The 16,889-nt window shown below is 41.6% G+C and overlaps 1 protein-coding gene across 1 annotated transcript in view; it reads left to right on the forward strand.

The window, feature by feature from the left end:
• The window catches only part of cdc16 (cell division cycle 16 homolog (S. cerevisiae)), a 72,508-nt gene extending 64,312 nt beyond the window's left edge, over positions 1-8,196 (forward strand). Inside the window, exons 15-18 of the mRNA XM_060826485.1 lie at positions 1,913-1,974; positions 4,909-5,044; positions 6,001-6,091; positions 7,612-8,196. Coding sequence (XP_060682468.1) covers positions 1,913-1,974; positions 4,909-5,044; positions 6,001-6,091; positions 7,612-7,901 — 579 coding nt within the window. The 3' untranslated portion in view covers positions 7,902-8,196. The remainder of the gene's footprint in view (positions 1-1,912; positions 1,975-4,908; positions 5,045-6,000; positions 6,092-7,611) is intronic.
• Positions 8,197-16,889: the final 8,693 nt, after the last annotated feature.

Consider the following 16,889-nt stretch of genomic DNA (forward strand, 5'->3'; position numbering starts at 1 on the left):
TCGTATAAAGTCCCTTGAAAGGTCTGGCAGAGAGTCTGGGTAATGGGGACATTTGTTTTAATTCTTTCATTGGATATAATTGTCACTTAGTAGGTTGGTATTTGTTAACCATCTCGGACTATCCTTGAGAAGGTAGTGGTGAGGTGCCGTCTCTGCAACATGCACAGTGTTACTAGGGAGGGGTTCCAGACTTTTGACCCAGATGTCTGAAATAGTTTGCTAACAGTTGGATCATCATTGCATTACCTGCAGCTACTATGGAGTATAGATGCAACTAGTGATGGTATGAGTCAGTGTTGTCACCTTGGCAATGTACTACACTGCTGTCTTGTGCTGTGAATGCTGCTCAGAATCCTAAACCACTTAGTCATAGAATTGTACAGCATGGAAACAGACCTTTTAGCCTAACTTGTCCATGCCGACCAGATATCTTTAATTAACCTAGTCCCATTTGCCAGCATTTGGCCCATATCTCTCTAAACCCTTCTACTCCTATACCCATCCAGATGCTTTTTAAATGTTGCAATTGTACCAGCCTCCACCATTTCCTCTTGCAGCTCATTCCATACACACACCACCCTCTATGTGAAAAAATTGCCCCTGAGGTCCCTTTTAAATCTTTCCCCTCTCACCTTAAAAATATGCCCTCTTGCAAATCTGGCAAATAGGACTAGATTCATTTTGGATATTTGGTCTGCATAGACGAGTTGGATCGAAGGGTCTATTTCCATACTGTACAGCTCTATGACTCTATGATATTGATTGAGGATAAATATTAATGTCCAGGAGACAATAGTGAACTGCCTTGCCCTCCTTCAGAATAGGGTCTTCTGTGTTCACCTGTGAAAGGGCAGGTGGTGCCTCTGTTTAATATTCAACATCTCTTTTGATACTGCCTTAAATTGGAATTCAAGATTCCCACTTCTGGATAGATGCTTTCTATGTTTCCCAGCACGAGTAATCTAAACACTTTAACCTGAGGACAAACTGTAACTATAAAATGACATTTTAGCATAAATTATACCACGGCAAGGAGTTGGATGTTCCGGAAACTTTACAATCCCATCCCTTTTGATGTGACTAACAAATTATATTCAGCTGCCAATGAAGATCTATGTCCCCTCGGGAGGAGCTTCTTGGTTCGAGATCGGTCAAAGGAATCAACAAATGTGGTCTATTCGAGAAGCAAGGGTCATTAGTTTATTGAATTAAGGTACCTTGACGCAATTCTATCCAACAACACAGAGGTTGAAGCTTCTGTGTTCCGTGATGAAGCTGCGCAATTACATTTGAAAATTATACATTATTTATATGTTTTGTAAGAAATAGTACAGCCTTAATTACAAGAAAGACCAATCACAGATAATAAGGTGACATGATTTACAGCAAGTTAATCCAATGATATTTTCTTTAAGAAGGATATCTAATTTACGTAAATTGTCATGCCATGTATTGGTTCAAGGTTAGTTCAAATGGTCAATTAATGTGTCAGTATTCATCCTATGAAAACTCTTCTTGTCCTCTTATCTTTGAACTGCAAGTTAATTCTGCAAATCAGCAGTATGGTTTACAGGCCATTTTGTAGTATTCTTCTAAATCGAGAAACCATTTTGTTGAAATAAAAATCTACATATTTTGTTGCCTAAATTCCAATTTTAGATCCTCACCAACACTGACTCGCTGCTTCATGTATTTAGGTCTGCACTGAATCTGCCATATCAAACTGACCATGGCAATTTGGGAGGTGTATCCCTCCCCTTCTCCATTTGTTTCGTTTTGAGCTGCATTCATATTGAAAATTCAAGGACTGCCTTCTCATTTTGTGTCCATGTGGTTGTATCTACATCCTGACGTTGTAGAATTTCTAATTTCTCTCTTATATTAATGGATTTGTCTGTTTTTGTTTTCACAGGTGACTGTTGATAAATGGGAACCATTAATGAATAATCTAGGGCATGTATGTAGAAAACTCAAGTGAGTATTTCCCTTACAGTGTGTTCACGTGAGACTCAGTCCTCACAAGTCAGTGTTTATTTGCTTCATTGCCTCTGATGCTGTGGTGTATGGACGTGTGGTTTACAATAGAGAACCTGTCACAGAGAATCTGATTGAGTTCCTTTCCTTCATCATAAAGCAGACCAATTGAATGAGAGGTACCAGAGCGAAGAGACTGCCATCTTAGTGAAACAGAGAAGGTCATTACCTTTTTTCCAGTACTGCTGGTTGTTGCTCCATACAAAGGCCACAATATCCAGGTGGTGACTTCAGACCAGGCTGCCAGGTCTGTCAGCAAGGCCTTCTCTACCGTCCCTCAGAGAAAGGGATGCACCTCCTCTGCACCGTCCTGGCTGCCATGATCATCAGGTCCCTATTGGGAATTGTGATGCCATTTCTTACCTTCTCAGACATCAAATCATAGAGATGTACAGCACAGAAACAGACCCTTCGGTCCAACTCACCCAGGCTGACCAGATAACTTAAAATAACCTAGTCCCATTTGCCAGCACTTGGCCCACATCCCTCTTCCTATTCATGTACTCATCCAAATGCCTTTTAAATGCCGTAATTGTACCAGCATCCACTGCTTCCTCTGGCAGCTCATTCCATACACATACCACCCTCTGCGTGAAAAAGTTTCCCCTTCGGTCTCTTTTCTATCTTTCCCCTATCACCCTAAACCTATGCCCTCTTGTTCTGGACTCCCCAACCCCAGGGAAAAGACTTTGCCTATTTACCCTATCCATGCCCCTCATGATCTTATAAACATCTATAAAGTAACCCCTTAGCCAACACACTAGGGAAAACAGCCCCAACCTGTTCAGCCTCTCCCTATAGCTCAAATCCTCCAACCCTGGCAACATCCTTGTAAATCTTTTCTGAACCTTCTCAAGCTTCAGAACACCTTTCCGATAGGAAGGAGACATGAATTGCATGCAATATTCCAAAAATGTCCTCTACAGCCGCAACATGACCTCCCAACTCCTGTACTCGATACTCTGACCAATAAAGGAAAGCATACTAACGCCGCCTTCACTATCCTATTTACCTGCGACTCCACTTTCAAGGTGTTATGAACCTGCACTCCAAGGTCTCTTTGTTCAGCAACACTCCCTCGTACCTTACCATTAGTTGTATAAGTCCTGCTAAGATTTGCTTTCCCAAAAATACAGCACCTCGCATTTATCTCAGCCCATTGGACCATCACATCAAAACCCCTATGTAATCAGGGGTAACCTTCGCTGACCCAGCATCGACCTTTGTGACACACCACTGGTCACAGGCCTCCAGTGTGATAAACAACCCTCCACCACCACCTTCTGTCTTCTCCCTTTGAGCCAGTTCTGTATCCAAATGGCTAATTCTCCCTGTATTCCGTGAAATCTAACCTTGCTAATCAGTCTCCCATGGGGAACTTTATCAAACGTCTTACTGAAGTCCTATAGATCACGTCCACCGCTCTGCCCTCATCAATCCTCTTTGTTACTTCTTCAAAAAACTCAATCAAGTTTGTGAGACATGATTTCCCACGCCTTGCCAAATACATGTATATCCTGTCCCTCAGGATTCCCACCGACAACTTGCCCACCACCGATGTCAGGCTCACTGGTCTATAGTTCCCTGGCTTGTCTTTACCTGCTCCTCGGATGCTGCCTGGCCTGCTGTGTTTTTCCAGCATGACATTTTTCAACTCTGGTACTCCAGCATCTGCAGTCCTCACTTTCTCCTAGTTGTCTTTACCACTCTCAAACACTCAGTTAGGTGATTAGCCATTAACTGGTCTTTCAAGTGTTTCACTACTCAGAAGCCTATTGTGTATTTGGGTCATTGACATTTCCAATAAAATCACATCTAACAATATCTGGAAACAGTATCCCTTTTCACAAAGTAAATCCCCTCTTTAATAAAAAATTATCACGGTGGCACAGTGGTTAGCACTGCTGCCTCACAGCGCCAGGGACCTGGGTTCAGTTCCCGCCTCAGGCGACTGACTGTGTGGAGTTTGCACGTTCTCCCCGTGTCTGCGTGGGTTTCCTCCGGGTGCTCCCGTTTCCTCCCACAGTCCAAAGACCTGCGGGTCAGGTGAATTGGCCATGCTAAATTGCCCGTAGTGTTAGGTAGGAGGTAAATGTAGGGGTATGGGTGGGTTGCGCTTCGGCGTGTCGGTGTGGACTTGTTGGGCCGAAGGGCCTGTTTCCACACTGTAAGTAATCTAATCTAACTTTTCCAGAGACAGTATTTTCATCTACTGTCATGACTGCACTAAACTATCAAGCCATTAATTTGCTTGAGTTGCTTCTTTAATATTTGACTGACATGATTAGCTACTTTCAACTAGCAGCTAATTACCAAATGTGAACATTAGAATGGTCTAGACTCTCTCTTATGGAGCATTGGGTCTAATGTTGGACTATGTATTTTGGGAAAGATACCAAGGTTTGGAGATAATTGGCTGGAATGGTATCAGGGCTGAGTGGCTTCAGTTATGTAAAGAAACAGAAGAGTCTGATGTTCTCCTTTTTAGTGAAGAGAATTTGAACAAGTAGTGTTTCAGCTGGTGGCAGGGACAGATTTTAGATTGATTAGCAAAAGGACCAGAGGCAAGCTGAGAATTCTTTTGTTCCAAACCATTGAGTTGTTGTGATCAGGAATGCATTGCCTGAAACGGTGGTGGAAACAGATTCATCAGTAACTTTTAAAGGGTAATTGGGTATATACTTGGAAAGGAAACATTCCAAGCTTCAGGGGGATAGAATACATGTGAGCTGGCACAGATGCAGTGGCCTCCTGATGTGTAAGATTCTGTGATACATTTTTGACTTTAGTTTTTGCTTCGTATTAAGTATGTCTGTGCAGGCAAGATCATTCATAATTCTGAAAGCTTGCTTTAAATCCTTTCTTTCTTTTTAGGAAATATGATGAAGCATTAGACTATCACCACCAGGCTCTGGTCCTCATTCCTCAGAATGCGTGCACCTATTCCGCTATTGGTTATGTGCTGAGTCTCATGGGAAACTTTGAGAGCGCCATCAACTATTTTCATACGGTATGATTTTTCTTTGCTTGAACAACTTTAAGATATAAAACACAACCATGAATTGATCTACCAGCTGCCGAATTATTTAACCCCTTTTACTGATAGATGTGATTTTTTTTTTGTGTATTTCGTCTGAAGTTATTGAAAGAGGAACTGGGTGGTGCCCTGTGTTTGCATGTTACCCTTACCTGGGAATAGGGAGGGGATCCTACTGTGTAATTATTTGTGGGGATGTTGGGTGAGGGATGGTGTGTGAAAAGTGCATTGAGAGAACCTTTGAGTTTGGGTGTTGTCAGATCTTGATTCTACCTCTGAACATTACAATCTGAACAGACTGAATCTGGGAAGGAAGGGAGGGTTAATTTGTCTACAGAGACCCAGTGAATCATGTCTCCTTGCAAAACTTCTGTCTTTACAATCAGTGTAATGGGAAGTACAGGATCACAAAACACTACATTTCCCACAGTCTGCACCCCTACAAGCCATGCATAATCGTGATTTGAAATTATATCAACTTTTCACTGTCATTGAATCAAAATCTAGGAACTCCCTTCCCAACAGCCCTGTGAACATACTTATGATAGATGGATTGCAGCTAATGAAAAATGTAGTTAATGAGAACATTCTCAAAGGCATAAAGATTGAGCAAAACATTGCTGGAAGCCGGGTGAATAGTGTGAAAAAAGGAAAATGTAAACTGTTGAATTACTTGTCTGTGTGTAACCATTGTTCCAGTTCTTCCATTAACACTTCCCTACATCCACCCTGACAGAATAAATCTTTCCATCTCTGGAAGATAACTGTCTAAATCGGCTATGGCTTCTCTCTCAAACTTACACCCATATTATTAAATCACATTTTAAACCAGTTGATGACTGGAGCTACCTTTTTTAAAGTAAAAATAAATGCTTTTTCATTCCAATGGAGGAAACAGTTTGTGTTTGATATTTCTTTGTGTTTTCCAGGCTCTGGGTCTGCGTAGAGATGATACTTTTTCAGTTACGATGCTTGGTCATTGCATAGAGATGTACATTGGGAGTGCAGATGCCTACATTGGTAAGCACCACCTTAAAGCTTTCTGCACAATTTAAAACCATTGTCAATGTCTGTTTTATTCTTTGTGGAGGTGCCAGTGTTGGGCTTGGGTGGGCAAAGTCAGAAGTCACACGACATCAGGTTATAGTCCAACAGGTTTATTTGAAATTACAAGCTTTCGGAGCACTGCTGCTTCGTCAGGTGAAGCCCACTTGTGATTTCAAATAAACCTGTTGGACTACAGCCTGATGTTGTGTGACTCCTGACTGTGTTTCATTCTTGCACTAGCGCTTGGTTCCCAGTCTCTCGATCTATAAGGCCTGTTTCCACAGTACGACACTGCTCATCTCTAACAGACCGAGAAAACATTGTGCAGTTTTATGAACTGCCATGTTTTCTATTCTTGGTTAATCAAAGCATCATTTTCCTTTTGGACTTCAAGCTCCTAAGCAGTGCCAAGTTCAAAAACCAAAGACTTGCATTTAAATAGAGCCTTTCCCAATCTCAGGACACCTAAAAATGCTTTTGACTTACGCATTTAAGAAGTGTAGTTGTCATTGTGATGCAGAAAACTCAGCAGGCAGTCTGTGTACAGCAAGATCCCATCAGCAACCAAGTGTTAAGTGACAAGCTAGTCTATTTCAGGTGGTAGATATGGGTCACCAGGGAGAAAGGTTCTGCTTGATCTTCAATACTGCCTCCTTTAGGAAGTACATAGATGGAACCTCTAGTTAACGTCAAGTTACCACTGACTGCAGCATTCTCTCAATATTGCAGTGGGAGTGTGTCAGTCTGGATGATGGGTTCAAGTCTCTGGAGTGAGGCTTGAACCTGCAGCCCTCTGTCTCAGAAGAAAAGGCAATCTGATGTGCACTCATGAGACCTGATAATAATATTTCTGTAGAAACAAGAGTTGTGGTAGAAGACTAGAAAATGCAAATGTACAAGGTAAGGCGAAGAGATTTGTCAGGCCATCACAGACTACTTTCACTTGGTCGTGGGTAAGCTCCTAGAGTACACGATGCACCATTGGGAAAGTATGAATTTAAAAGGATGACCTCTAGAGAATTCCACTGGGTAAATCGAAGCATGCCACAGAGGTCTTGAGATACTTAACGTAAAGAGACACTATTCGAATTTGTTGAAGAACTATTATTGGCCAGGGCACTGGGAGAATCTCCAGTTCAAATAATGTCATGGGATCATTCACTTTGTAATCAATCTGGTATGTCAGCATCACTGACCTGGCTAGTATTTATAGTCCATCCCTAATTATCCTACAGAAGAGTTGTGGTGTCTGAAACATCAACCATGTTGTTGTTGACACCTTTAGTGAAGTAATTGTTTAATATTCAAACTAAGCTTGGTAGCATGATTGGAAATTAGTTTGTTTCTGTCTTTTCAAATGGTAGAAAACAGGAACACACAAACTGGAGAAGACCATTCAGTCCACAGTGCTTATACTGGCTCTTCAAAAGAGCTACTCAAACCACATGTTTTTTATTCATGTGTCTCAGAGGAAAATGTTCCTTTTATTGCAGGAACTGAGTTAAAGGAAAAACTTGGTTGCTACGAGCTCGACATGTCTGCAATGAAGGCACCAGCGATCAAGAAAATGATTTGCCCCTCCTGGGAGGAGAGGGAGTGTGATACTGAGTTGGAAAGGCAGCCCCTTGAAGAGAGTGGCATCATGGCCTTGGATACATCACCCCAGCAGAGCAAGGTAGCAAGTACCGAGGCTCATCACGAAGACACCCCACTTTTCACAGAAATGGAAATGAATGAAAGTGACATGATATTAGAGGCATCCTTATCTGACCACAGCACCTGAGCGTCTTCTGACCAGAAATTTTGGAACCTTCCTCGTCTCCTTAGCAAGTTAGTTAAACTGTGATGTCTGCAGCTGATTTAGAACTCTCAGCAGCACTGTCAGAACCGGGCCCATTCAGCAGACAGTGAGTGGTCCCTTCCACAACAGTGTTTTGGTAGCAATAAGCAAATGATTGAGATGGTTATTTAATGATGTAATGTCTCATGGTGACCAGCAGAGTAAAAGGTGATCATGATATTTTGAAATATTGCCACCTGTCATTTCATTGTATTAAAATCTCGAAACTTGGTCTTTATGTTGTTCCATCTTTGTGCAGTGTCTTATTGTAGTGAGAACCAAATGCCAAATATTAATATTTTTGTAGTCACCATATTCTGCATGCATCTATATTTCAGACCACACCAGACCATCATCTTTGACCTCTGCCACTCTGTATCACCTGCATTTTCCAGACTTTACTGTAGCTTCTTAAAATATTAATGGGTTTAAATAGCTGCTGCACATATTTCTCAGGGTCAGTTAGCTCAGATGGCTGCACAGCTGATTTGTGATGCCTGGGTTCAAATGCTACACCAGCTGAGGTTACCAGGTCGGACACCCTACCTCTCCCGTGCCTGAGGCTTGGTGACTCTCAGGTTAAACCATCACCAATTGTGTCTCGCTAATGAGAGAGCAGCCTGATTGTCTGGTAATACTATGGCAACTTTATCTTTATATTTAATGATCACTTCAACTAATGTATCGCAAGCCTGTTGCAATTCCATACATCCGTATTTCTAAGGCAATGGGACAATCATTGACCACCCGTCCTGCCTGAATGCCCCTTTGGCATGTAGCGGTTGTGTTACATGTTCTGTTTCCCTTTCCTGGTCTTTCCTTCCTACCTTTGTATAATTCATGTAGATTCCTGTCTTTTGCAGAACATTATTTCAGTAAACTCATAGAGATGTACAGCACTGAAACAGACCCTTCAGTCTAACCCATCCATGCTGATCAGATAACCTAACCTAATCTAGTCCCATTTGCCAGCACATGGCACATATCCCTCTAAACCCTTCCTGTTCATATACCCATCTAGATGCCTTTTAAATGCTGTAACTGTACCAGCTTCTACCACTTCCTCTGGCAGCTTACTCCATACACGTACCACCCTCTTTGTGAAAAAGTTGCCCCTTAGGTCTCTTTTTTTATCCTTCTGTCTCATTCCAAACCTAATCCCTCTAGTTCTGGACTCCCCCACCCCAGGGAAATGACCTTGTCTATTAATCCTATCCGTGCCCCTCATGATTTTGAAAACCTCTATAAGGTCACCCCTCAGCCTCCGACGCTCCAGGGAGAACAGCCCCAGCCTGTTCAGCCTCTCCCTGTAGCTCAAATCCTCCAGCCCTGGCAACATCCTTGTAAATCTTTTCTGAACCCTTTCAAGGTTCACAACATCTTTCCGATAGGATGGAGACCAGAATTGCATGCAACATTCCAACAGTGGCCTAACCAATATCCTGTGCAGCCGCAACATGACTTTCCAACTCGTATACTCAATACTCTGACCAATAAAGGAAAGCATACCAAACGCTGCCTTCACTATCCTATCTACTTGTGACTGCACTCTGAAGAAACTATGAACCTGCACCCCAACGTCTCTTCGTTCAGCAACACTCCCCAGGGTCTTACCGTTAATTGTACAAGTTCTGCTCTGATTCGCTTTTCCAAAATGCAGCACCTCGCATTTATCTAAATTAAATTCTCTGCCACTCCTCAGCCCATTGGCCCATCTGATCAAGATCCTATTTTACTCTGACTAACCTGATGTTTTTCATGAAGTTCAGCTCTTTTTGAAAATGTTCACTGTAAATGGTGTAGTAATATTAATGCAGCATGTGGGACCAACAACATAACTCTGAGTTCAATTCAAACTTAGGACTACTTGTCCAGAACCCAAACATTGGAAGTCAAGCCATTGACACAGTATTCAAGGAATACACATTGGCACTTTGAGGTAATGAGCTTGCTTCAGTTGAAGAGGAGATGTGACTCCGTTTCCTGGTTTATCATTTCTGAGATTGGCCTGATTTGTGTTTTTGACTCAAGACATCATTGTGGATGGGCCATACATGTTACCTCAATCACTGACACCCACTTCCCACAAACAAAACAACCCTTCCCAGCTTTTGTTTGTCGGCTGCTGTTAAGAATCAACTGCTGTGCACCAAGTAAACAGCCAGCTGTGGGGGCCTTTGCTACTCCTGGATGCAAGCAGGCGCACCCCACAAAACATAATGTAGACTAACCCATTGTTAAACTATTCGGGTAAAAAATGAGGTCTGCAGATGCTGGAGATCACAGCTGAAAATGTGTTGCTGGTTAAAGCACAGCAGGTCAGGCAGCATCCAAGGAATAGGAAATTCGACGTTTCGGGCATAAGCCCTTCCTGATTTCCTATTCCTTGGATGCTGCCTAACCTGCTGTGCTTTAACCAGCAACACATTTTCAACCATTGTTAAACTCTAGCTGTTGTAAGGATAGTTTATGTAAATAATTCTAACTGGGATGCAGTTTGTTGCTGAGCAGCATGACGAAATACTAGTACGGTTAACCGAAAGCTCTGCTAAAGAGGTAATGTTCAAGGAGAATCCTAGGATTAGGAGGAGGCCATTCGGCCCCTCGAGCCTGCTCTGTCACTGAGTAAGATCGTGGCTGATCTGTGACCTAACTCCATATGCCTGATTTGAGGACCTATGCCTTTTTACCCTTGCTAAATAAAAATGTGTCTATCTGATATGTAAATTTAACAGTTGAATTGGCATTTACCACCATTTCAGGAAGAGAGTTCCAAACTTGCACTACTCTTACCATATATGTATCATTGTAAATCTTTTCTCAACCGTCTCAAGTTTCACAACATCCTTCCGATAAAAGAGAGACAGAAATTGCAAGCAATATTCCAAAAGTGGCCCAACCAATGTCCTGTACAGTCACAACATGACCTCACAACTACTATACTCAATGCTCTCACCAATAAAGGGAAGTATACCAAATGCTGCCTTCACTATCCTATCTACCTTTAACTCTATTTTCAAGGAGCTATGAACCTGCACTCCAAGATCTCTTTGTTCAGCAACATTCCCTAAGACCTTACCATTAAATGTATAAGTCCTGCTAAGATTTGCTTTCCCAAAATGCAGCACCTCACATTTATCTAAATTAAACTCCATCTGCCACTTCTCAGCCCGTTGGCCCATCTGGTCAAAATCTAATTGTAATCTGAGGTAACCTTCTTCACTGTTCACTACCCTTGTAGTTTTGGTGTCATCTGCAAACTTACTAACTATACTTCCTATCTTCATATTCAAATCATTCATATAAATGACAAAAAGTAGTGGACCCAGCACCCATCCTTGTGGCACTCCATGGTCACAGACCTCCAGTCTGAAAAACAATTCTCCATTACCTTGTCTTCTACCTTTGAGCCAGTTTTATATCCAAATGACTAATTCTCCCTGCATTCCGTGAGATCTAACCTTGCTAACCGATCTCCCATGGGGAACCTTGTTGAACGCCTTACTGAAGTCCATACAGATCATGTCCACCACTCTGCCCTCATCAATCATCTTTGTTACTTTTTCAAAAAACTCAATCAAGTTCATGAACATGATTTCCCATGCACAATCTTAATCAGTCCTTGCCTTTCCAAATATGTGTAAATCCTGTCCCTCAGGATTCCCTCCAACAGCTTGCCCACCACCAACATCAGGCTCAACAGTCTATAGTTCACTGGTTGTCCTTACCATATTTCTTAAATAATGGTACCACCTGCGGTCTTCCGGCATCTCACCTGTGACTATCGATAATACAAATATCTCAGCAAGGGGCCTAGCAATCGCTTCTCTAGCTTCCCACAGAGTTCTAGGGTACACCTGATCAGGTTCTGGGGATTTATCCACCTTTATGCATTTCAAGAGATCTAGCACATCCTCCTCTATAATATGGACATTTTTCAAGATGACACCATCTATATCCCTATATTCTTATATATTCCATATCCTTTTCCAGAGTAAATACTGATACAAAATACTTGTTTAGTATCTTCCCCCATTTTCTGCGGCTCCACACAAAGGTCACCTTGCTGATCTTTGAGTGGCCGTATACTTTCCCTAGTTATCCTTTTGTCCTTAATGTATTTGTAAAAACCCTTTGGATTCTCCTTAATCCTATTTGCCAAAGCTATCTCATGTCCCCTTTTAGCCCTCCTGATTTCCCTCTTAAGTATACTCCTCCTGCTTTTATACTCTTCTAAGGATTCATTTGATTTCTCATGTCCATACCTGACATATGCTTCCTTCTTTTTCTTAACCAAACCCTCAATTTCTTTAGTCATCCAGCATTCCCTATACCTACCAGCCTTTCCTTTCACCCTAGCAGGAATATACAGTCTCTGGACTCTCGTTATCTCATTATTAAAGCTTACCATTTTCCAGTCGTCCCTTTAACTGTGAACATCTGCCCCCAATCAGCTTTTGAAAGTTCTTGCCTAATACTGTCAAAATTAGCCTTTCTCCTATTTGGAACTTCAACTGTTAGATCCGGTCTATCCTTTTCCATCACTATTTTGAAACTAATAGAATTATGGTTACTGGCCCCAGAGTGCCCCATTACCACCTCAGTCACCTGCCTTGCCTTATTTCCCAAGAGTAGGTCAAGTTTTGCACCTTCTTTAATAGGTACATCCACATAATTACTCAGAAAATTTAACAAATTCCTCTCCATCTGAACCCTTAACACAATGGCAGTCCCAGTCTACGTTTGTAAAGTTAAAATCCCCTACCATAACCACGCTATTATTTTTACAGAAAACTGAAATCACCTTGCAAATTTGTTTCTCAATTTCCTGCTGGCTATTAGTGGGTCTATAATACAATCCCAATAAGGTGATCATTTCTTTCTTATTTCTCAATTCCACCCAAATAACTTCCCTGGATGTATTTCCTGTAAAATCCTCCCTCGTTAATTTTCTAAAATCTCAATGTAGTCCTGTGAGCTGTAGCTCATGATACATGATAGTTTTCAAATTGTGGTGTGTTTCCCTCTCCATTGTTTTACAGAAATATAAACATAGTTAAAGAGTGTGGCACTGGAAAAGCACAGCCAGTCAGGCAGCATCTGAGGAACAGGAGAATACAGTTGTAATGCTATCCCTTATCAAAAACACCACTGTTCCCCCTCTCTTGCCTCCCTTTCTATCCTTCCTCGAGCATTTGTATCCTGGAACATTAAGCTGCCAGTCCTGCCCATCCCTGAGCCACGTTTCTGTAATTACTATGATACCAGTCTTGATTTCTTTGCCATTGTTGTTGCCTTGAAGAAGCGCAGTCTATTCAGGGAAGGTATTCTGTCAGTAACAGTGCAGGAACAAGATATTTTTAAAATCAGGTTAGTGTGTGGACAGAAGAGGAATTTGCAGTTGGTGGTGTTCCCTTACACATACCATTCTTGTCCTCCTTGATGGTGAAAGGCATTGCTTTGGAGATGCTGTTGAAAAAATGTACCCTTCCACTAGGTTTGAGAGGAGAGAATATTCCCTCATTAATTTTCGAAAATCTAGCGTGGTCCTATGAGCTGTAGATGTGATAGTTTTCAAATTGTGATGTGTTTCTCTCTCCATAGTTTCGCAGAAATATAAACGTAGTCAAAGAGTGTGGCACTAGAAAAGCACAGCCGGTCAGGCAGCATCCGAGGAACAGGAGAATCGAAGTTTCAAGCATAAGCCCTTCATCAGGATTCCTGTAATTGCTATGATACCAGTCTTGATTTCCTTGCCATCCCTGTTACCCTTGAGAAAGTAGTGGTCAGTTGCCCTGAAGAAGTGCAGTCTATGCAACTTATGCTTGAAACATCGATTCCCCTGCACCTCGGATACTGCCTGACCAGCTGTGCTTTCCCACCATAACGCTCTTCAACCCTGATCTTCAGCATCTGCAGTCCTCACTTTCTCCTAGAAACATAAATGCACCCTGGTTGAAGAGAGGGGATTTGAGACGGCTATTTTTATGGAGGAGGTGATTGAGGGGGAAATATAAAATCGAGTTAGAAACATGGACAAAAAGATTGGGTGGGTAGATAGGCCTTTGAGGAAGATCCCGAAGATGAGGGGATGGAGGCCTTGTGTACGAACATTAAACCTGCCACCAATAGTAGTGCACAAGTACACGATCATGGTTCAGTGCAAACAATAGATTATCTACATCAGCATCAATCAAAGACATATGTTTCAAAAGTTTTATGTGGCAACATTTTACTGTTTTATCAATGTTTAATTATGCAAATGATGAATGAGTTATACTCACAAACAAAAGCAGAAATTGCTGGACAAACTCAGCAGAACAGCTAGCATCTTTGGAGAGAAAGCAGAATTAATGGTTTCAGGTCCAGTGGCCCTTCTTCAGAACTGATTTTAGCGAGAAAAAGGTTAATGATAAAAGAATACAACAGAAATCCAGTCCAAGAGGAAGCAGAACTTCAACAGTAATTTCTGTTTAGTTTCTGATTTCCACTATCTGCAGTTCTTCGGTTGTTTTCATAAGTTATGTTTGTGTCTCATATTGCTGAATGTTTGCTGTTATCGTTGAACTGAAGTTTTTGAGTCAGAGCAGCATTTAACAGGCTTGGAATTGGCAAACTGTTAGATAACAGGAGGAGGAAACAGCTTGAAATAACACAAGTGGAGAAATAGTGCAAGCATCATGACCACAGTTGCCAAATGACCAAAGAAGCCTGGAGGAAATGCTACTGGTGTGTAATATTCTGTTCATTCTCTTTCCAACCCATCTTACCTCTAGTTTCCAATGCTTTCCTTAAATGTTTGAGCAGGAGTTGAGTGGTCTAAGTGCAGTATCACTAAGCATTCATATCTCCTTTTATTCATGATGAAGGGCTTTTGCCCGAAACGTTGATTTCACTGCTCCTTGGATGCTGGCTGAACTGCTGTGCTCTTCCAGCATCACTAATCCAGAATTAATTTGATACCAGTCTTGATTTCTTTGCCATTGTTGTTGCCTTGAAGAAGCGCAGTCTGTGCAGGGAAGGTATTCTGTCAGTAACAGTGCAGGAACAAGATATCTAAACCTGAATAACTGAATGCCTGTGAAGCGTGACACCTTGTGTTTTATATGGCCATCTTGAATACTTCCACTTTGAACTTTCTCATTAGTGTAAGCGTTTGTTCTTTGGTAGTCACAGTACAGCATCAACACAACATTTGCTACCATACTGACTTAATAATGTAACACATTTTGGTCTGTTAGTTGGAAGGATCTGAGACATGAGTTAGGCATTAATTCTTCACAGAGTAAGTTCAAATCACAGACTGGAATATTGTAGCTCCTAAAACATTTTATTTTTCAGCCAGTAAGTTCAACATTGGCATGATTATATCACAGTCATGGCCAGCACATTGTCAGTGTTTCCAAACACTGAAAATAAACAAATTCCAGTTTAACTCATTGCGGCAATATACACCCAAGCAAATAAAACTTGTGTGTTATATGTTGCATTTACACAGGTGGATCCAAAGCAAGCTGGAAGAATGGTTTTGTGGTCAGAACAGTGAAAGGATGTCGATGCTTTGGAGAGGGTATAGAAAAGGTTTACCAGGATGTTGCCTGGTCTGGGGGATTTAGGCTACAAAGAAAATTTGGATAGACTGGGTTTGTTTTTACTGGAATGCTGGAGGTTCAGGGGCAATTTGTTAGAAGTTTATAAGATTGTGAATGGTATGGATAGAGTGGAGAGTATGAGTATTTTTCTTAGGATGGAGGGGTCAATTACTAGAGGACATAGGTTTTAGGTGCACAGGTGGGAGTTTAAAAGGGCAGTGAGTCCCTGGAACATGCTGTCGTAGGAGATGGTGGAGCATCTGGACGAATACACGAATAGAAAGGGATTAGAAGGATATGGATCCTGTAAGTAGAGGCAGTTTTAGTATTGAAGCAAACTGTGTCAGTGTAGGCTGTATTGTTCTTTATCTTCCTATTACCTCATCTGGTCAAACTGGATTTCCTGTTTTATTTGTGATTCTGATTTCAGTTACATTTACAATGTTGGGTTGTATGTTCATTGAATTATTCAGAAGGATGCCATTTGACCAACCATATTGTGCCAGCTTTTTGAATGATCTATCCAATCAATGTACTCCATAACAACCAAAGTACTGCAGATGCTGGAAATCTGAAATCAATACAAGGTGCTAGAGAAGCTTAATACTCAGCAGGTCTGACAGTACCTTTGGAGAGAAACAAAGTTAATGTTTTGAGTACAGTGTCTTCTGAAGTTGGGTCATATCAGATTTGAGCTGAAAATGTGCTGGAAAAGCGCAGCAGGTCAGGCAGCATCCAAAGAGAAGAAGAATCGACGTTTCAGGCATGAGCCCTTCTTCAGGATCAGATTTGAAACGTTAATGCTGTCCCTCTCTCTCGAGACCTGCTGCCAGATCTGCTGAGTGTTAGGTTTCTCCAGCACTTTGTTCTTAATCCATTCCCTAATGTTTTCCCCTCAGCAACTGCATCTTCCCCCTCTGCAAATACTTGTCCAATATCCTTTGAAACTTACTATTGAATCTCCTTCCGCAACCTTTTCAGGCAGAGCATTCTAGAACTTTGTCCGTGAAACAGTGACTTAAATAACAATGTTTGGATTAATGATCCATCGAAGATATGAATTGATCAAACTGGTCCTGGTCTTAAGACATCTGCAATTAAACCTCCCTCCTTTGCATTAATACGTCCTTACAACACCGTTCTCAATTAAAGGTGCCTGATGCCCTACCCTCGCTTCACGTGTTTAAAGGAAACAACATGAACTCCACAGATCAGCCACAGCTCTGAAAATATTTGGCCACTTTTGTAATTTTTTTGCCACAAGTGTGCAATGACAAAACATAGAGCAATATTTAGGTTCCAGGAAAACCACAGGTGAGAAATAGACTCCACATAGTGT

Source organism: Hemiscyllium ocellatum, chromosome 6, assembly GCF_020745735.1.
Source record: "Hemiscyllium ocellatum isolate sHemOce1 chromosome 6, sHemOce1.pat.X.cur, whole genome shotgun sequence".
NCBI lineage: Eukaryota > Metazoa > Chordata > Chondrichthyes > Orectolobiformes > Hemiscylliidae > Hemiscyllium > Hemiscyllium ocellatum.